This window comes from Zeus faber, assembly GCF_960531495.2.
Source record: "Zeus faber genome assembly, chromosome: 18".
In the NCBI taxonomy this organism is placed as follows: domain Eukaryota; kingdom Metazoa; phylum Chordata; class Actinopteri; order Zeiformes; family Zeidae; genus Zeus; species Zeus faber.
This window is the reverse complement of record NC_137210.1, coordinates 20,008,059-20,029,856: the sequence shown is the minus strand read 5'-3', so window position 1 is coordinate 20,029,856 and position 21,798 is coordinate 20,008,059. Positions and strand designations below refer to the sequence as shown.

Genomic DNA, 21,798 nt, shown 5'->3' with positions numbered 1-21,798 from the left:
GTCTTCCTCATTTCCCCCCGTCCTTCATCCTTCTTTGCCCTCGGCTCAGTTTCAACTCCAACCACGTGCATTTCCCCGGAACCGGGGGCCAGAGCCGACCGGACCAGCAGGGCCAGCACATCTACACCGAGTACCAGAACCTGGGCCCCAACAGCGGCCTCAACGGCCCCCACACGGGGCCCAGGGAGGGCCGCAGACCCACCGTCAGGCAACCCCTGGTCTACATCCCAGTACCTGGACCCGACGGGAACAGAGTGCCCCTGGTCAAGGTGGGGGAGAGGGAGAGAGAGAGAGAGATGGATGGATGGATGGATGGATGGATAGAATAAAAAGAGAAAAATGGAAATATACAATTAATTCAATTTCATAAACAATAAGCAATAAAAAATAAACCTAAAAATTAGCCATAAAAAAATAATAAATTATATTAAAATATATATATAATAATATATATATATATATAAATCTAAAAAATAATAAGACAAATGTGGCAATATACAATAGAGCGATATTTTTTTATTTTACAATAAACCTCTATATCAACAAGTTATTACATTAAAAATTCAATAGATATTTACTAATCCTTGGGAGGTAGTGTCATACAACAAAAGATACAGAGTGTGTTTTAAAATCAAAGATAGATACTAGTGTACAAGGTATATAACAAGGATAATAGTTGTCGTCAATGGCAACACTGCTTGTTTGTTAGCACAATATTGTCAATATATACTTTTTTTTTTTTTTTTTTTACTCGTATGATGTTCATGTTTTTATGAGGTTGGTTACAGTATTCAACTATACAGTTCAAACTTTTAGCTCGTATTTTTTCCTTAAATCACCTCCTTTTTTTTTCCCCACCCCACTCTCTTTTCCGCGGTGCAGGTCAGCGACGGCCCGTTGCCAGGTCTGGCGTTTGGTTTCCCTGACAACGAGACGGAGTTGCCCCAGGAGGCGCAGACCCTGACGTCCATCACCTGGCGACCCGTCCCCCACAGCTCCGAGTACCTGGTGTCCTGCAACCCCATCAGCAACCTGGAGGAGAGGAACATCCAGGTACACAGCTGGAAATACACACTCCCGGAGACACACACACACACACACACACACACACACACACACACACTCACATAGAGAAAGACACACTCACACACACTTGATGCTTGACCATATGGAAGAATTTATTGTCACAATAATCATGAAAAACTTTACACAATGTCAAAAGAACCCGATATCCCTCACATTGAACCATGTGACCGACTGGTGATGTCATCTCTGTAATGTAATCTGATTACTTTTAGATTACTTTTTAAATGCTCTAAATCTGGGCCAAAAGATATTTCCTTTAAATTTAATTTTCATTTAGGATGGTCCGTAAACACGGATTTATTAATTATATTTATATTTTTTTTATTATTTTTTAGAATATGTCTGTGTCGGGGCTTATGTGTTTTTCGTTTGTTTTCCCTGGAACGAAAATGAATGTGGAATTCAAAAATCAATGTTTGTTTTTTTTTGTTTTTTTGGGGGGTTTTTTTTTTTTACTTAATTTTACTCCCCGACCCCAATTGTAATGGCATGTATAATCTCCAAAATGTATTTTTTTTTTTTTTGATAAAAACACCACACAAGACTTTGTATTGTGCCAAACTCTGAGTTATAGTATAATATCATAGTATATATTAAAATTCTCACCACTTCTCACACAGATGCGTCTCCCGGGCTCCTCCACCAGCGCCACCCTGATCGGTCTGACGTCCGGAGCGTCCTATAACATCATCGTCGAGGCGATGAGGGGCGGGGCTAAGGAGAAGGTTCTGGAGGAGGTGGTAACCGTGGGCAACGCAGGTACAATATTCCACACGAGTGCAGTGTGACGTAGTTGTGCCCCCTCCGCACATGTTAAATAAACGTAAACAAGTGAAGTAATGACTTTTTTAACAAGTTCACAAGCGTACAAATGATACATAAAAAATTAAAAAAAAACGTGACCCTACACATGACAATACTATTTACTGTTGTGTATTTTAAATTGAACATTTTTACATGCATCTTAACTGAAGTACATATTTTATTTTAAGTACAGTTAAAAAAAAAAAAAAAAAATTCAGTTCGATTGGATGCCACTCTAGAACATTTTCCAGGGTTATTTGTTTTTCCCTCTCCGCTCCACCAATCCGCCCGGCCGGCGCCAAGCGAATCTGAAAAGCGTCCACGTTTGTTTAAATGGTGGTTGTGGTCTTGTCATCAGTCCCGGGCGACGTCCCCATCGACGGCGGCCGCGACGTCTGCTACGACACCTTCACGCACACCTACCAGGAGGTGGGCTCCGAGTGGGAGCGCATGTCCGAGACGGGCTTCAAGCTGTGGTGCCGCTGCCTGGGCCTGGGCAGCGGGCATTTTAGGTGTGATTCATCCAGTGAGTGGCTCGCTAAGCGCCCCCTTACCCAGCATGCTTTGCCAAACGACAACAGCCACAACAACAACGATAAGATGCCGTGGAACAGGACGGTTGGGTCGGCCGAGGAATTTATGAGCAGTACACGACAGCGTTGACGTCGTCCAGAAAGCTGTGAGGTTTTAAGTAAATAATTGGGGACAACGTTATTTATAAAAAAATATATATATATTAATGAAAATAAATAAATAAATCATAAATCACAAAAAAAAAAAACCTCTTTCAGAAAGTTTTTATGAATGAATAAATAAATTCCTTGGCCATAGACCGTGAAGCCCGAATGATCGGATTCTATGAGCAGCCGTAATATGAGGCTAGCATGAGCAACCCTTGGAAATAAAATAAATTATATTATATTATTATTATGATTATTATATTATTTTCTTTATTAAAACAAAGAAAGAAATATATTTTTGTTTCCTTCCAAAATATTTTTTTATAGCAGTTTTGCATTGATCATAATATTTTTTTATCTATATCATTTTGGGAATGAGCTATACAGTAGCTCTCCAAGATTTATAATATTTATAGTATCCCTGATGGTTATTGTTTAAATCAGGAAAAATACAAAAATCTAAAAGAAAAAATACACATTATAATTGTAATTTTATATATATATATAAATATATTATATATTTGCGGAGCGTCCATGCTAGTATACTGTACTGTATCATTGAAAACACGGCAGCAACAGCAGAGCATAACAGGCCGCACTAACTCGGCAGCTTTGGACTGATTTTTGGTTTTCGGTTTTATTTGTATTGTTCTGGAGAGAAAAGCCGACAATACAAAACAAAACAAAAAACTGGAACCAAAGTGTGTTTGTGTGTGTGTGTGTGTGTGTGTGTGTGTGTGTGTGTGTGTGTGTGTGTGTGTGTGTGTGTGTGTGTGTGTGTGTGTGTGTGTGTGTGTGTGTGTGTGTGTGTGTGTGTGTGTGTGTGTGTGTGTGTGAGTCTCGGGAATATTTCGGAAATTTCAGGAAAACAAATTCACATTTGAGCTCGTCCGTTTTACAACTCGTCTCAACGGGGATGATTCCGTGTCATCTTTTCTCAATCGCTCCTCATTAATCCCCCCCCACCCCACCTCCACCCCCTCTCCTCCCGGCCTCAGAGTGGTGTCACGACAACAACAACAACTACCGCATCGGGGAGAAGTGGGACCGCCACGGCGAGAACGGCCACATGATGAGCTGCACCTGCCTGGGCAACGACAAGGGAGAGTTCAAGTGTGAACCACGTGAGTCGGGATGTCCCAAACCCCCCCCCCCGAAAACATCAGTCCACGCCCGTTTAATCGCTTGCAGCGTCGTCATTGTTGCCGTCTTTCCACCCAGGCTTTCTTCCTTCCGTTTAGAACTCCGTGCTTTGCTGCCGAGAAACTCACCACTCTGCTGCAGGTTCTCACTGTGAACCCACTCCAAGGGGCAAAGGTTTAAACCTTTAAAAAAAAAGTTCTCGGACAGTCTATGTGTTCGACTGAGAAACAATGGTCTTATTGTTTTATTGGCTCTTTTGCATTTCACCGAATCAGCTCTTTTTTTCGACCACCACGCATAATGTGAAAGAATGGAAACAGGAAGTTACGTCGCTTCCTACCAATAACCCGGCCAATTTCCAATGGTGTTACTGTGGCTTAAAACATGTTTAAAAAAAAAAAAAAGAAAACACATGGGACGACCATGTGAGTTTCCAGTTTCCAAAAAAAGGCTAAACCCAGGGGCCTCAAACTACAGGCCCCGGGGGCCACATCTGGGCCGTGAGACAATTTAATGTGGCCCGCTCCATGGTGATAATATATTGATGAATGTGGCCTGCAAATTATTTTTTCAAATCACAATGTTTAATTAATCCACACAGATTTACTAAATCTTTTCAAAATATAAAACAGAATTTAAAAGATAAGAGAGCTATTTCAAACAGGATTACGAGGCGATTCACTCATGTGCGGAAGAAAAAAAAAACTAATAAAAGACCTCCAGTGGCCCCCAGGTCATTTGAGTTTCAGACCACTTGCTGAAACGTTTGCCCCATTGGACAGTGAGAAGTTGCTGCAGAGTGGTAAGTTTCTCACTAGCAAAGCGTTCAGCGATGTTATACGATCAACACTTGTGAATGATGGGACCTAACATTTGCATCAGCCTGGCCTGGGTTGTAAAATAGCAAAGCCATCCCTTGGTAGGCATCACTGGTCATTCAGTTCCACTTCATACAACACGGTACGATTGACCCTCTATCTGGTGTTTGTCTTTCAGATGAGTCGACATGTTACGACGATGGAAAGATGTACCAGGTGGGAAACCAGTGGCAGAAAGAATATCTGGGAGCCATTTGCACCTGCACCTGCCACGGTGGACAACAGGTACTTTGTGTGTGTGTGTGTGTGTGTGTGTGTGTGTGTGTGTGTGTGTGTGTGTGTGTGTGTGTGTGTGTGTGTGTGTGTGTGTGTGTGTGTGTGTGTGTGTGTGTGTGTGTGTGTGTGTGTGTGTGTGTGTGTTACAGTATACACGTTAACTCGCCCCGTCCCTCCGCAGGGCTGGCGCTGCGAGAACTGCAGGAGGCCGGGTGGCCAGGCGGACGTGGACGTGGACGTCCTTCAGCCCGTCCGCTCCGACGCCTTCGACCGCTACAGGGAGAACGCCCTCCGCAAACTGGTGAGTTACTGGATTTACTTACTAGTACTAGATATAAATAAAGAAAGGGTCCAGTCTGTAGAAACGGACATATGCGTCAATCGATTTTGGATTTATACTGCCTTTATAATATTCATTTCATTAAAACACATAACTTCACATGGACCCATTAGACAAGACATTAAAACATTTTATTGAAGCATATCCACATGATATATGGATTTATTGCGGCACTTTGGTAATTATACACAAATATCAGGAGATCGAAATGAAAACATTAAGCCTGAAATGTTTTTGGTTTTTTTCGAATAGGAAAAATATGATGAAATTAGTTGTTAAAAAGTTTGAGTGAGTTTATTTTTTATATTAATAAAAAAAATAATAAAAATGTTGTTGTTTTGCCAATTGTTTTGCGGCCCGCCCCCTTGCCCCCGTGGCCCACAGGTTGGAAACCCCTGTTGTACACTGTTTTCCAAGTTTTATACCTTGTCAAAACTAACAGACCCCATCCCCTTTCTCTCCTCCTCTCCTTTCTCAGAACATCCAGTGTCCGATCGAATGCTTGAGGCCGGAGCTGCTGGCAGACGCCAACAGCCCAGAGTAGGGAGAGAGGAGAGGGGGGGGGGGGGGGGGAGGATGATGGAGAAGAGATAAAAGGAGGATGGAAGAGGAGAGACTCGAGGGGAACGCCTACTCCCGTGCTTCCGCAAAGACTTTTACGCCACTCCTGTGCCTTGAAGACTGTTAACGCCAACAGCTGCTGGTTTTGACAAAAGTCTTCCACACCAATTTAGTGCCTTAAGTCTGGCAAAACAACAAAAAAAAAAAAAAAAACAACTTTGTGCCTTTTCAGAATTCCGCCCAAATTATAACAAGAAGTGTTTTATTTTTACTTTTTTTTTTTTTTTTTTTTTTACCTTTTTGATAGTGGAGATCTAGATCAGTGTTGGATTTATTCCACTCTGTTATATTTGCTGCTTTTTTAAAGTAATACATTAATTTTGTACCGACCACCAGCCAAGCACACATAACCTATTTCTCTCTCTCTCTCACACACACACACACACACGTTTCTTAGTTGTTTTTCTTAATTTTTATTTAATGGGGTTTTTTTTGTTTTGTTTTTTTTAGATATTCCACACATTCCAAATAATTCTAATTTTGACCAGGACAAAAACAAGGCCAAAAAAAAAAAAAAAAAAGAGAGAAGTGGATTTGATGAAGACATAATAGTCTAATATCTGTCCTTGGTCTTTTTTAAATGTGGTGCATTCCACCTTTTTTTGTTAGCAATGTTACCAATATCATATGTATGCTAATGGAATTTCAAGATGAACTCAATGTCAGAATATAGAATTTATTTTTTTTAGTTTGTTTTAAGTTTGTTCTTTCAAAGAGACCCAATGGAATGTTTATAGTCCCAAATTTACTTTGGCAGAGCCTATAAACCACTAATTTCACAGATATATATATATATATATATAGTTCAATGTTAGTGATTTTTTTTCCCTTATGATCTGGAAGTGAACCTTGTTTAACATCTATAGGTAGAGTATTTAGATCAGCAGTGCAGTCTTTTCCACTGATTATTATTATTCAAGCCAAAATAAAAACCATTATAATACATTTCTCACCGAGTTTCTATGGAAAGGCGTTCTTAGTATTAGTAACATCTTCAAATACACAACCATTCCTTTCCTAGCAAATTAATTATATCGCTCACGTGTAAGCATAGCACATAAAGTAACCGGTCTAAAATAAGAAGACTGACAAATAAAATCCACTGTTACCTCCCTTTGAAAAACAAAATGGGGGAATTGTTGCCAGATGAGATGCATCGTAGTTTTAGAAAATGTGTGTTTTGTAATGTTTTAACATTTTTTATTTTTTTATTTTTGAACAATTTTTTTTTGTTTTGTTTTATTTATCCCTTTTATCCAAGCATTTTCTTCGAGTGCTGAAATGGGGTGTACACTTTATTCACTTTTTTTTTTTTTTTAATTCATTTTTTATTATTGATTGTGCCAAAGTCTGAACTACTGTGGACTCAATTATTTTTAATAAACTTTGACAAAAATCCAAGACAACTTCTATTCAGTCCGGTTGCTGTTATCAGGAGTTATCTCTAATGTGTCTTGTTTTTCTTGTGTGTTGATTGCTGGTTTCCAAATGAGGCGAGCTTGGAGAACAGACCCCCCCTGACGTGCTCAGAGGTCAGCGTGCATTTTGGGGGGGGGGGGGGTGTATGTTTGGAGAGCGCGAGAGCCTAGAGGGAAGTCAACCTGTCCGGCCGCGTTCACCCCGGCAGCACTGCGGCCCTTGCTGCGCAACAGAACGCTCAGGTTGCTCCAACGAGAACGGGTTTGGGTCCTTGGTGAGAGTGATCTTCGTAATGTCAGGCGTAGTCAACCAGGCCACCCGTGCTGTCTCCCCCCGCCCCGCCCCAATACTCTGCATCTGTGATGTGGGAACATTGGCGGAGCCTTTTACTAAAGCTGGAACCAACTGAACGTAGAGGTTGCGGACTGGGATGTCGCCGTAGCTCTCGCCACTGCCAAGCCCGACCCGAAGTTCGGAGAGACCAGTCAGATGTCAAGGTGGTCCTCCAGGGTGTCTTTCGTACCACCTTCCCAGGGGCTTGACGGGGTCGTCTACGGTCGGTGGATTGTCGAGGTGAAACGCTTGGGGACCTGGCCTCTCCTTATCGCCAGAGGGTCGTTCCGGCTCGTCCTCGCTGTTTCCCGCCGGTGCGGCTGAGATCCACCGTGCCTGCACGTGGGTCGTGCAGTGCAGCAGTGGTGATGGTCCGTGGGCCCTCTGTGTTGGGAGGCTGCCGGATTCCTCCCTTTGTTCCGGGGGGTTCCGCTGGAAGCCCTGTCAGCAGCCTTGGTGATCGGTGTTCGTGCCCTGACACGACCAAGATCCAACAAGCGACGGCGCGCCCGGTGACTGTCCCCCACCCCCATTCCAAGGGGACTGTTGTTCAGTGAGAACCGGAGCTCAGCGTCACCGAGTTGCTGATCGGCTTCCGGGTATAAGTCAACAAATGTTTGCCCTCTTAAAAAAAACATATTTATATATATATATATATATATAATATAATCACGCTCTCTCTCTCTCTCTGTATTTATAATTATACAGTGGTACGTCGACTTACGACTGCATCTACTCACGACTAATCCGAGATAGGAGCAGCGATAACCGCGAAAATTTGTATCGACTTGCGACCGACTGCTCCAAGATACGAGCGTGGAAATTTGCAGTTGGCGCATCGGCGGCCAGTCAGCAGTCAGTCAGCAGTCAGTCAACAGCCAGTCAGCAGTCAGTCAGCAGTCAGTCAGCAGTCAGTCAGCAGGCGACCTACATGGCGTGTGCACGTAGTTTGTGGCTTATCCATATCTTTTTCATATGTACTGTGTTTGTGCTGTGTATTTTGTTTATTTTAAACCATTCATGGTGAGTCCTAAGAAGAAGGACGATGGGAAAAAGAAAAGGGCGATGACTCCCATTGGAACTAAGAAGGAAATCATAGAAAAATATGAGCGTGGTGTATGTGGGAGACATTGCTTCGACATACAAGTGTTTTAACATACGACCGTTCTTACAGAACGAATTACAGTCGTAAGTCGAGGCGCCACTGTGTTCACACTTAAATATTTATTTATGTCGTGATTGGCTACCCGTGGGGCTTTGCGCCACACCAACCCGGAAGCGAGGCTCCACTAGCGGAGCGGGCGGCGTGGTCGGCGCGCAGTGGCCACGGCGGCGTTCGGCGAGGCTCCGGGTTTCCACCGTCCCGCCGAGAGATGGCGGACGTTTGCGTCGACGATCTGATCCTGAGGCTGCACGACGTGGGCGCGGTGAAGTTCGGCGAGTACCGGCTGAAGAGCGGCCTGCTGACGCCGATCTACATCGACCTGCGGGCGCTGGTCTCCCACCCCTCCCTCATGAACCAGGTGGAGGGCGCGACGCAGCGGCTTTAAACGTTCACGTTATGACTTTTAAAAGTGACAACATACTTGAACGCTCCGATTAACTTGGTCATTATTATATATGTTTTCTTTTGCTTCGGTCGCCGGTGCAAATCGCGGGAGTTTTAAAGTTTGGGTTTAAAGGTTATAGCCGCTCAGACTCGTGTTCAAGAACGTCCTCGTCGTTGCGTAAGCCCGCTCGCCTTTCCTGGTCGTTCGTCAGCGTCTTGTTGCAGTTGAAGCTTTATGTACATTGACGTATTTTTAGTAGATCGTTTTTTATATACTTATGTATTTCTTTTAATTATTATGTATATTTATTATTATTATTATTTTACGTGACCGTTGTTTGCTAGGTTTATTGTATATTCACATTATTATTATGTCGTCTAAAAATAATTATTACATTTTCACACTTCGTCCATCCTCTACTTCAACAAGGTTTATTGTGTGTTAGGCTTTTTTTTTTTTTTTTTCCTTCTTAATTCTCTCTTTGTATTTCTTTCACCCCGAGTTCATTCATCCCCGGCAGCACACGGCGAAACAAAATAGGCCGTCCCGATGAAGTCATACAACGAGAAAGCAAAACGCTTGCTCTATAAAAAACACTTTAAAAAGTTTAAGGTTAAAAAAACCAAAACTGGCTATATACAATAATACACAAACCTAGCAAGTAAAAAAAGACCAGGAATCCTTTATATCAACTTTTCTGGAAGCAGGTATTAGTGCATTTATTTACGGAGGAGATGTTTTGGGTTAAACACACTTTGACTGTTTACATATGAAAGGAAAGGCAAACCGCAGGTGGGTTAACCAGTTATCTTCTAGACGGCCCATGGCACATTCCCCAACAATTGTGATGGTTAATTGTGACATGTTTAGTTTATAGATTAAGTATTTATATTTTTAGTTAAACTTAAGGTGTGTTCCCGTTGTTTCTCATGATCACATAGGTTTAATAAATATCCAGTAAATGGGAGGGTAAAATTCCACACTTGTATGTTTCCTTTGTCATAGCCTAAACATTGGTTTAACGGATAAAAGAGATTGCGCTGAGATAAGAAATAAGTTAACACATAAGTCCCCTACATATGTGTTAACTTATTTCCTATCTTAGTGCAATCTCTTTCTCGGCAGCACTGTTTTTGGCAGCTGTAGAGCCTGAATTTCCCTCCGGGCGTTAATAAATTGTTCTCATCCTTCTCATAGGTCTCCAGTTTGCTCTACCAGCGCGCCCAGGATGAGAAGCTGAAGTTCGACTCTGTGTGTGGGGTTCCCTACACCGCTCTACCCCTGGCCACCATCATCTGCTCCCGAAACGAGCTGCCCATGCTCATCAGGCGCAAGGAGGCCAAGGACTACGGTGGGTGGGGTGGGACATTTAGTATACATACCCGGAAAGGACTTTGGTGGGCTGCGGCGGAAATACAATAACTAATTCAATTACTAAACATTACAAAAATTCATTTTTGTCAGTCACTGGATTATAATTATAGGCTAAAACAGATAGGAGCTTAAAAAAGGCACAGGGATAGCATTTAAATGGGGAATTATAAATAAGGGGTGTCATAAATATATTTTTATGTGTGTGAATCATCCGCATCCCAACACGGATGCGAACACGTCTCTCTTTGCAGCCCGATCTCCGTGCCGCCTTCCTACAAATCAAACAACTAAAATCAGTGTGGGGGCGGGGCACGGAGGAACGGGGCACGACGCGTAGATCCTTTAAGATTATTCTCCGTGCATCACGCATTGAGGGGGAGTGATCAGGGAGAAAGTGTCCCCATTAGGCACGTGTTCGTTCCATACCATTCCATACACACTTGTTTTGTTCCAGCAGACGTAAAATAAAATACTGTAACCTACATCTTAAATGGGTGCGCCGATTGCGGACGTGTGCCGCCGTACAGGGAGCCAAGTGATGGTGTGCATGTGTGTGAGTGTTTTTAACAGGTATAATGATCATTAAGCCATATGTTCCTCTGGCATAGTGTTAATTAACAGTGTACCTCTCCTAGGCACCAAGCGGATGGTGGAGGGCTCGTTTAGTCAGGGGGACACGTGTCTGATCATCGAGGACACGGTGACCAGCGGCGCCAGCATCCTGGAGACCGCCCATGTGCTCTACAAGGAGGGACTCAAGGTGCAGTGTCCAAATTTAACACGATGGTTAATAATATTTAAAATGATGCCAATAACGGGCAACACTGGATTGCCTACAGCGCTTAGCCCCCGAAAAATTAAGTGGTGAACTAATAATGCTTCTAGGTAGGGCTGTGTGATATTGACAGTCAAATGTCATTGAAAACTGGATCGCTTTTTTCCGTCTTCTAGTTAAAAAAATGTTTTGTAGTATATTCCCAATTTTTGTTTTGTTTATTTATTTTGCTTGTTAATTAGAAGAACTAGATTTATATAATATTTTTTACTGTTGATCTAGAAGTTATTGTATTTTTTCATATAAGCGGGAAGAATGTGTAATATTCTAACTTCCAAAGTATTATTACTTTTTTTATGTTTCCACGCAGGTGACTGACGCCATCGTGCTGATGGACCGGGAGCAGGGCGCCGTGGAGATGCTGGCGTCCCAGGGAATACGCCTCCATCCCATAATATCCATGTTCAAGCTGCTGGACAGGCTGGTCGGCACTCAGCGCATCGACGCCCAGACTTCACAAAACATCCGCCAATTCATCCTGGACAACAACTTCAGGTACAGCATTTTTTTTACTTTGCTAAATGTAAGGATTATTTAATTAAATTTTTTTATCAATTGATAGGTTTATATTTATTGTTACCATTGGGTCTAGTGTAAATTACCACATTTCTAATGTTCATTGTTTCTCATTTTTTTCATGTTTTTGGTTTATTTAATTGTCAAGTTCTTAGATTTATTTATTTGGCCAATATTGCCAAATTCTTCTTGCTTATTATTTTTGTTTAGCTTGTTCTGTATTGTTTTTTTGGTACTTTGTAGTTATATAGTTATTGTTTATTGCCATATTTTTGTTATTTACTGTTAGATGTTGGGTTTATTGTATATTTCTTAAGATTCAAGAGGTTTATTCGTCACATACATATACATACTTTCATACATATATGCAGTGAAATGTAATGCAACACATTGTGTGTGATAACACACAATATGTCAAGTTCAAGTTCAAGTTCAAGAGATTATTTGTCACATACATATACATACGGTCATACATATATGCAGTGAAATGTCATGACACCCGGTGATGACGCACAATAAGCTCTATAAGCTCTAAAAATACAAAAATATACCAAAATGTGCGTAATCGACACAAGGTGCTCGCGCAGGCAGCCGCAAGGGGAGGCGCCACAATCACGATTCTGGGTTCTATAATTATATAATAGAATAAGTTGTTGTTTAGTTATCGCTGTAATCGTTTGTTCGCTGCAACCAAATAGTTTGCGAGTCATGCATCCTAGGAAAAAAAACATTTCTAAAAGACAACTGACTCCTAAAACGTAATACAGTAAGTCGAATACTTATAGAATAAAAATATATAGAATAAAATGAAATAAAATGGAATAGATAGAGGGAATATGCTTATGTATATGGAATAGGCAATTATGTATATACAGATATGTGCATTAAAGTGGCATGTGAATAAAGTGAGGTAGTGTTTGGGATAATACAGCACAGTATACAACAGTAAATTATATTTTTCCATCTATACTATGGTTGGGACGATCACAAAACTCACGGGTCAGATCATTTTTCGTATCAGCGAAAGAAAGGGAGACAAATATAACTTTGCTTTCCATTTATTCTGTAAAACTCTTAAAGCGAGGGACTTTTGCCCATGGCCTTAAAAGAAAACAAGACGCCCAACCTTTAAATAAAATCTTAAAAAATATTCAGAACTCAATTGTTAAATTAAACTGCAATATCAGGCACGCATGAAACCTTCTCCCTTTAAACATGGTAGTGAGTGTAAAAATATGATTCGATCTGCCCCAGTAGCTGAATTCCAGTAACAGTAACCCGTATCGTTCAATTGTCCACGTTATATTAACAAAATTCATGAAAATCGGTTGAGAACTAAGCAAGTTACAGTCGTTGTTGTAGAGAAGTCTGTCTCCCAATATTCTATTCCATTTTCAATTCAAACCTACGTATTTCTTTCAGCACTAACTGTAACCCTATCCAGTCTCGATTTGTAAAGAAAACATTTGTTTCTCAATAAGCAACTGAGTCCAGTCACATTAAGTGTATAAATGTTGCGATTTTTTCGTAGTGGAATAAATATAAACAAAATATTTCATACAATTTCAAAGATAAAAGAAATGCTGGGGAGCCGTAAGTTTGTTTCTTTTCAACACACCGCAAGCGTCTCTGCTCCTCCGCCGCTGCGTCCGTGTCCACGCTGTACGTTCTTGTCTCTTATCAGACTTTTTTCCTAATTCTGCTCATCATATCACCGCATCGTGTTCTGTTTAGTATTATTATCTTATCTTTGATATCCCAATCTAAATCATATCCATAACATTAACACCTCTTATGGAACTGCCGCATACCAGCACTTCTCACAAGATGCCGGTGCTCTGTTCTGCCCTCAAGTGGACATATTGTAAAATATATCATTTTATTGAATCGGAGCACACTTTTTCTCTAAATTATTAGAGCCCACCGACTGCTCCGCTTCAGTGATACGCAACAGTTTATTTTCAGCTAAAGTTATATTACAGATCGTATTTATGTCTGACAATATTACCCACAAAATTATGGGGAGAATGGCGAGCCCGATCGTGATTTCGTAGTTGGAAATCGAACGCTCATTTCCATCGATTTTTTTTTTTTTTTTTTTTTTTCTCCGAATCCGTATCCAGACTCTCCTACAGAGCAGTCATTGCACATCAGAGTAAAACACAGCACGCGCACACACAGCTGTCTTATTTATCTTGTTTTCACTGAAACTCTGCATCCAGAAGAAGTAACAGCTGCAGTAAAACCGTATTTCACTATGATGGTTACATTTTCTAACTGATACGCGGTTCCCATCCGTGCCGAACCATGAGGGGCAACCCGTACGGATCAACTACTTTCCGTTACACCACTAATATATCCTCTATTTTTTTATTTTCACTTGCAGCTCTAAAAATCGGAATGGAAGCGATTCTACCGTCGCTAAGAAACAGTGTAGAGGGCTGAGCTATGGACAAAGAGCCAAACTACCAGGTACCTTTAAGGCTTTTCATCATTTTTTTTCTTCATCGCTGTCTTGACTAAATTGAGGGATGGTTACAGCGCATTACAAAAATGGTGGCGCCCCAGGTCAAAATGCTTAAAAAAAAAAAATGTAAATGAACAGATGTTGATCTGCCCTCTAAATGGTATAAAATAATAATCTTGCTTTAAATTTGTGAAAGGTGTCATATGAGATTCTCAGGAGCTTTGAGTGATCATTTAATATTTAGACTTATTATTTGGACTTTCGATCGATTAAAAGTGAATAACTAATTGCACAATTTGCTGTGATTTAATCGCCTTTTCGTCTGAAGACTGAAGCTTGTAATAACGGATATTTATATGTCAAATCATAGAATTAATATGGAGTCGTTACAAAGGAAATACATTTAAATACTCATGTTTTAATAGCATATTTTTCTACTTTGAACACATTCTCTCCTGTGAATGACAGATTTTCAATAAAACCATCAAGGCCATAACATTTACCGCTTGAAAGCCATAGTTCTTCACAGAAATAACAATAATAAATAATAAAATGCATATATGTTAAAGTGCCAGTTGAAATTCAGAACCATCAAGGCCGTTACAATTAAATATCAACTTAGAAGGCAATATGTTCTTATAATATAATGATAATTAAGGTATTGTTAATTTTTTATCAAATGTGCGAGAATAAATCCATTGCATGTTTTTCTTAATTCAACCTTTTTATATACAAAAATTGTGACATAAATGGAAAAAGATAAATAATTAGTTCTAAGGGGAGTTTAGGTTTAAAGGCAGTAGCTTGGGCGTGGTGTGGTTGTCAAGACATATGTTATGACATATAAATGTAGTTATTTAATATACATTTCTGCACAGGATGGGTAAAAAAATAAATGAATATGTATAGAATAATACAAGCTTGAAAAACAAGAGTGTCTAAATGTGTCACTATTTAATATATGTTGGGTCTGTATTATTTAACCTCCGCAGCCGTCCACCCGCTGGCGTCCAGGCTGCTGAGCATCATGGAGGAGAAGCGCTCCAACCTTTGCGTCTCCGCCGACGTGACGAGGTGCGAGGAGCTGCTGGACCTCGCCGAGACCCTGGGTCCCAAAATCTGCCTCCTCAAGACCCACGTGGACATCCTGCAGGTGGAGTAGGGCCACAGCAGGGTTTCTCACCCGCTAGGCCGTGGAACATTTTCAAATTCCACAAAAAAAAAAAGTGTGTGTGTGTGTGTGTGTGTGTGTGTATTTATTTAATTCGATTTGTGTTTCAAGATCAAAATTTGCAAGGTTGCACTAATTAATCGGTTCCAGCCAGAACAGCAGCTCGGCATTCATCTGAACAAGTTTCACTCTGAAAGTGATGCCTATTGTTGGGATGTACCGTTCGATATGTCCGACTTTTAGTCTGTTTGGTTCGGATGGTGTAAAGCACGTTGAGCGAGGCAGGACTTCCCGAACCATGAATTGAGGGAATTGAAGTATCAGCTCAGCTCTGGGTTATGAATGTAAATCTCCCAGCAATCATTTAAATTCTGTTAATTGTTTATTTTGGTGGAGTGCAAAGAGTAAATCAGTCACATTCAATATGAGTAATTGACAACGCATTGGCCTTTTTTTATTTAATTTTCTTTATTTTAACCATGGACTTTTATTGAGCCCTGTGATTGTTTTTGTTTCTCCGCAGGACTTCACCCCGTCGTTCAGCTCGGCTCTTCAGGGCGCGGCGGAGAAACACAATTTCCTCATCTTCGAGGATCGCAAGTTCGCCGACATCGGGAACACGGTGAAGCACCAGTATGAAGGTAATTTTGGGATTTCATGGTTCAGAGGAATTGTTTGACTTGGCAAATTGGTGTTCCTCATCTTTAGGTGATACATTGCAAAAGTGGGTGGTGTCCTCAGTATGAGGCAGATTGGGTGGATGGAGGTGGCAAATTTTATTTTTGATGCTTTGAAAGGAGATTTGAGTCACGCTTGGGATATATTCAGGGTAAAAGTAATGTTCACTTTTTTTTTTATTCCTTAGAATTTAAACAATGGGTCAAAATTACCCTTTTTTTATTTTTCAAACCTCAATATTTGAATCATCTAAAATTCCAGCAGTTCTTTATTATAGGATGCTTTTGAGAATGTGACCTCATTTCTCAAGGTACAAACTTAAAAATAGAAACCAAACTAATTTCAAGCACCTTTTCTCAAAGGGAGCTCTCTTCTTAATATGAAATATCTTGATATACTCAGTTGTTTTTATTGTTAAATTATTTTTTTTCCAGTATTGGAAACTATCTGAAATTGAACTTTCCCTGAGGTAGGGTTATATTTTCAATAAGGACAAGGACGTTTCGGCTTAAAGCTGAACACATACAAATCAGTCTACACACAAATAGTTTGGCACCAAACTCTTCATGACTCCAATAATACCCTGCTCCTCTCCAAAAAAATGAAAACATCTAGTGGAAACCACCTTTACTTCTGTGGGTCCCCAGGGGGCGTGTTCCAGATCTCGTCCTGGGCGCACGTGGTCAACGCCCACGCGGTTTCGGGTCCGGGGGTGATTCGGGGGCTGAGCGCCGTGGGGAAGCCTGGAGGGCGGGGCTGCCTGCTCATCGCCCAGATGAGCTCAGAAGGATCGCTGGCCACCGGGGAGTATACGCAGGCCGTGGTGAGTCCCTGAAGGGGTCACTGTTAAAATTATAGTTCATTTACTGGGAATTTTAATCCTGACTTTTTGATTTTATTTTTACTTTTTATTTTTATTTTTTAGAATATTGTCGATCAATGCAACCTTCACATTCCATTGGTCTGTAGTTCATTTGAACGACGTTGGAAAATAAGCAATCCAGTATAAATATCACTGTCAAAAATACAATATCAACAACAAAACTGCTTAGGGTTAACTTCTCACATTTAAATAGGATATAATTTAGCTCAACACCTTAATTATTGTGGACTCCATTGATTAGGCTTTTACAACATGTAGGCCGATTTGTCATATATTTTATATTTCAAATAATTGAGTTGAAGAGACAACATGGTGGGCATTTGCCCCAGTCATCGCCTATTATTGAACCACACAGGTTATGATAGTTTTGGTTTTGTGGAGGAGTGACCTGAACTGAATGAATGTGTTATAAATGCCGCTGATTTGTCCCCCAGCTGAAGATGGCGGAGGAGCAGTCGGACTTTGTTTTTGGTTTTATCTGCGGCTCCAAGATCAGCGACAAGCCGCAGTTCATCCACATGACGCCCGGGGTGCAGATGCAGGCTGGAGGTGAATAGCCTTCCTTTGTTTTTCTTTTCTTTTCTTTGGTTATCTGTACTGGCCGCTTTCAATATGGCGTCTGGGGGGCCTCCAGGAGTCTCCAAAGAGGTTCCAGGGGGTCCCCAGCATAATTATTAAGACGTTGGCACCATTAGAGAATATATAATAGTGGCTGTTTTGATCCTATTTCCATTGTTATTTCCCTAACTATAGTATAGACGGGTGTGGAAGTTTGAGCTAAGTGATCGATAACAGTAAAATTCTTCTCAGAATGGGTTCAAATTCTTATCAAATGGGACATAATGCGTTGAGGGTTTTTAATGTGGATGTCACCGCACTATGTATGTATTGATGTTTTTACAGCGGTTTAACACAAGATGGCGCTATTAAACAAGTAACTATTCCAGAGCCTGCCATCGCCAAGCCGTGTCTGACGTTTCCTCTGCTTTTCCTCAGGCGACGGCTTGGGCCAGCAGTATTCCACTCCGCAGCAGGTTCTCGGCGAGCGGGGCAGTGATGTCATCATCGTGGGGCGGGGGATTTTAGGATCGTCAGACCGTCTGGAGGCCGCCGAGGCCTACAGGGAGGCCGGCTGGGAGGCCTACACCAGGAGCCTGGACTCATAGACGAACACATCGCTATCTCTACATATTAAGTCCTTATTCCAAAATTCTTTTTTTTTAATTCTAACTCTCCTCATCCTCAATGCCTTTTATTTTTCTTGTGGCAGAAATTTTTTCCTTCCCCGTTTGGTAAAATTTTAAGCCTTTGTGCACACAAACGTTTGCTCAAACCCGCTGTTACCGAAATTGGACAACTTTCTGAGTTTTTCTTTTTACTTGACCTCTCTCTACTTAAAGTGGCAATCAAGAAGATTTTCGTTCCCTTGTTTTTGGCGGCACCTCTGGTGAAAGGCGGTTGTTGCGGGTGTGTTTTTGGACCTCACTTCCCAGAGAAGCAGTGTTGCCTGTGGTGACGTCAGCACCTGGGCCGCTCCGCTGGGTGATGGGTGGCGTGTCACTAACTGCGCCGCTTGTGATTATAGTGCACGACAGGAAAGTCGCCACAGACGCCCCGTCCTGCAAATCTGCTCAATCACTCTTACGTTACCTCATTTGGCGACAGTGACTTAACACGCATTTATTTAAATGAAAATCTTCGAGATTGGCACTTTAAAAGGTATTCGTCCTGAGTTCTAACTTCCTGCCAATATATACCTTGATTGAAGATTAAAAAAAAAAATACATTAGCTTGCAGTCACTGGATCAACTTTAAATAAATTGCTTTAATTTGTTAAACCTATATATATTTTTCAAAGGTTTTCTCAAGTTAAAATGTGCTTCCTAAAGAACTGACCTTTCATTTAAGCCTTTTTTTCTTTAGTGGACAACCACCATTAAAGATTTGTATTAAAGTATTTGAATTAAAGTAAAGTTGTTTTGGTTTCTCATGTGATTACAGGTGGGGTTTTTTTTTTTTTTATATAACGGCAGCAAACCTGCAGAAAACCTCAACATCCAAACATGTTAGATTTATTTCACTGATGCCATAATTGTGTTAAGATAAAATACCAGCTGTGGAAAAGGATTTAAATAGATCTATAAGTAGTATAATCATATAATGTTAATGTTAAATGTTGAGTATAATCTGAAATCCTGAACTCCCTCAATTAAATGTTTTAACCCATTTAAGTAATTATGGTTAATTCTAAAAGAAACATTAGTCCAAAGCAGTTCATAGTGAAAGTAAACTGCACAAATAGATGTGAGAAATTTTGCTAAATTGGCAAATGATGATAAAAATGATCTCAGATATAATTATCTATAAATATAAAAAAATAATAAATAAATATAATGCCCTCCTTCTCTCTAATGTGAAGTGTGTGTGTATGTGTGTGTACTGCTCATGTCTGGCCGTCCTTATAAATAAAATTGAAATACTGACAATTGTATTTTCTGTCTTTGGAAATGTATGATACATTTTATGTTTGATTCTGTTAGGTAATTTTTATCTAATATTAAACAATTGCAAGCAGTATAGAGTTTACTGATAGTATAATGATAATAACCTAATGAAGTTGCGTCCTCAGAATGGAGCTTACAGTATTTCAGCTTTATTCCACAGGGATATTCCAGTGTTTCCCCTCCATTTGTAGTTTACTGTTTTCAAAGTACATAACAATGTCGTTTTTTATTTTCTCAAAATGTGTTTTTTTGATTTTGCCTTTTACTACCTCTATTTTATTCTGTTCCATCATCTGCTATTTTGTTTGTTTTTATTTTTCCTTACACTGATAGTATATTTCGGCCCCATAAGTACCTAAGTAACCCTTTTGTTCTTTTCATATCAAAATGAGCCCATTTAAATTGGTGCTAAGATTTAAACACATACCCGAGGTTAGTTTCTTTCTTTTTTTTTTTTGTTTTTAACCCCCCAAAAGAACACATTTACATTTGGTCAGTGTCCCTCCCCCTTGCATATCAATATCACACTGGTTATTTTTTAGGGCATTTTGATTCATGAGTGTGAATGTAAGTTTGAAAAAAAAATCTTTTGAAATGGACGAGTCTTTGCAAATATGAAATAAACGGTTATTACTTCCTGTGCTGTCACCTCCGTCTCTTATTTACATTCATCTGGATGAACCCCTCCCTACCTGGGAAGCTGTGTTCTTGGGCATCGGTGTATAGCCAGCAAAGATCAATGCAAGTTTTATATCTATTGGTCTGTAGTTAATTCGGGGGAAAATAATTGATCTGGAATAAATGTGAATGTCAATGAAGAAAAATAAACTGCATGATCGTCCATATCCAATAAGTTCAAATTGCTCATAATTTGTAGTGCACTCATTTGATAAATTAAATTTTCCCCAATGTGTAAGCCTAAATGGGGACTTCATCGTATCTTTCATATTGCAAATAATTGAGATGACAAAACATTTTGGGTTAGTGCTATGAAATCAAAACTAAAGACCGGTCATTGTGAACATTGCAGCCATTGCTGAATAAAGCACAGAATATTTGTGGAAAAGCTTTATATATCTTCACTACATTTACCCACTAGGAATCCATTTCCAATTGGTTTGAGCAGCATTCAGTTGGACCAACGGCATCTTTACAATTTATCCTTTTATTTTTCTTAGCCCGTGTACTTCCTGGGCAGTGGAGCGGTGGTGATTTGCAAGGCATATGGGATGGAAATGATGTGTGAATAAGGCAGAGAAGGGAAGGCTGCAGGTGGAGCTCATCTCTTCCACAGTGGGCAAAAGGTCACCGCCCTGTCAGAGGTTGAGGGGATGGAGGGATGTGTGTGTGTGTGTGTGTGTGTGTGTGTCTGTGTAGAGGCGGGGGTGGTCGCCACAGAAAATGAAAGGATTGGTAAGGATAATGCAGAGGTGCTTTTCTACTTGCTGTGTGTGTTTGTGTGTGTGTGTGTGTGTGCACGTTTTACCTTCACAGCCCCCCGAGCTTGTGTCAATATTGGATCAGAGTAACGCATCATGCGACAGGTGTCCATACGCGCCCTTAGGACACTGAGAGAGAGAGAGAGAGAGAGAGAGAGAGAGAGAGAGAGGAAGGGAGGGAGGGGGGAGATCGAGGGAGAGTGTGAGAAAGAGGAAGAGCGAAGGCGAGACGGGGGGGAGAGAGGGGGAGACAGATAAGGAGAGAGGAGGAGAGGTGGAAGGAAATGAGAGAGAGGGGGGAAAGGGAGGGGGAGGGGGGGAGAAAAGGGAGAAGGTGAGGGGTGAAAGCAACAGGGGAGAAACTGGGAGGGAAGGAGAGATAGAGGAGCAGAGGGGGAGAGAAAGTGAGGGGGGGAGAGAGAGAGAGAGAGAATGAGAGAAAGGAAGCGGGGGAGAGAGAAGAGAAGCGAAAGTGAGGGAGAGTGGGAGGGAGCGAGAGAGAGAACGAGATAAAGGGAGAGGGGAGAGGGAAGGGAAGAGGGGGAGAGAAAGTGGGGGAGAGAGAGAGAATGAGAGAAAGGGGGAGAGAGAAGAGAAGCGGGGGGAGAGAAAGTGAGGGAGAGAGGGAGAATGAGAGAAAGGGAGAGGGAAGAGAAGCGGGGGAGAGAAAGTGAGGGAGAGCGGAAGGGAGAGCGAGATTGAAGGAGAAAGAGAGAGAGAGAGATGGGGGAGAGAGAGAGAGAGAGGGGAAGGGAGGGAGGGGGGAGATCGAGGGAGAGTGTGAGAAAGAGGAAGAGCGAAGGCGAGACGGGGGGGAGAGAGGGGGAGACAGATAACGAGAGAGGAGGAGAGGTGGAAGGA

The 21,798-nt window shown here is 41.2% G+C and overlaps 2 protein-coding genes across 2 annotated transcripts in view; both read left to right on the top strand.

The window, feature by feature from the left end:
• fn1a (fibronectin 1a) overlaps window positions 1–5,691 on the top strand; it is a gene marked incomplete at its 3' end in the record, with an annotated part of 41,142 nt that extends 35,451 nt beyond the window's left edge. Inside the window, exons 42-49 of the mRNA XM_080019569.1 lie at window positions 50–269; window positions 883–1,053; window positions 1,707–1,845; window positions 2,249–2,416; window positions 3,569–3,694; window positions 4,710–4,816; window positions 4,989–5,108; window positions 5,626–5,691. Coding sequence (XP_079875695.1) covers window positions 50–269; window positions 883–1,053; window positions 1,707–1,845; window positions 2,249–2,416; window positions 3,569–3,694; window positions 4,710–4,816; window positions 4,989–5,108; window positions 5,626–5,691 — 1,117 coding nt within the window. The remainder of the gene's footprint in view (window positions 1–49; window positions 270–882; window positions 1,054–1,706; window positions 1,846–2,248; window positions 2,417–3,568; window positions 3,695–4,709; window positions 4,817–4,988; window positions 5,109–5,625) is intronic.
• Window positions 5,692–8,815: 3,124 nt separating this feature from the next.
• Window positions 8,816–20,136, top strand: umps (uridine monophosphate synthetase). The gene is made up of 10 exons (XM_080019115.1): window positions 8,816–9,043; window positions 10,268–10,421; window positions 11,080–11,204; window positions 11,590–11,774; window positions 14,182–14,267; window positions 15,255–15,415; window positions 15,957–16,074; window positions 16,759–16,934; window positions 17,429–17,543; window positions 17,991–20,136. The coding sequence occupies exons 1-10, from the start codon at window positions 8,894–8,896 to the stop codon at window positions 18,158–18,160; spliced, it is 1,440 nt and encodes a 479-aa protein (XP_079875241.1). The 5' UTR covers window positions 8,816–8,893; the 3' UTR covers window positions 18,161–20,136.
• The last annotated feature ends 1,662 nt before the right edge of the window (window positions 20,137–21,798 follow it).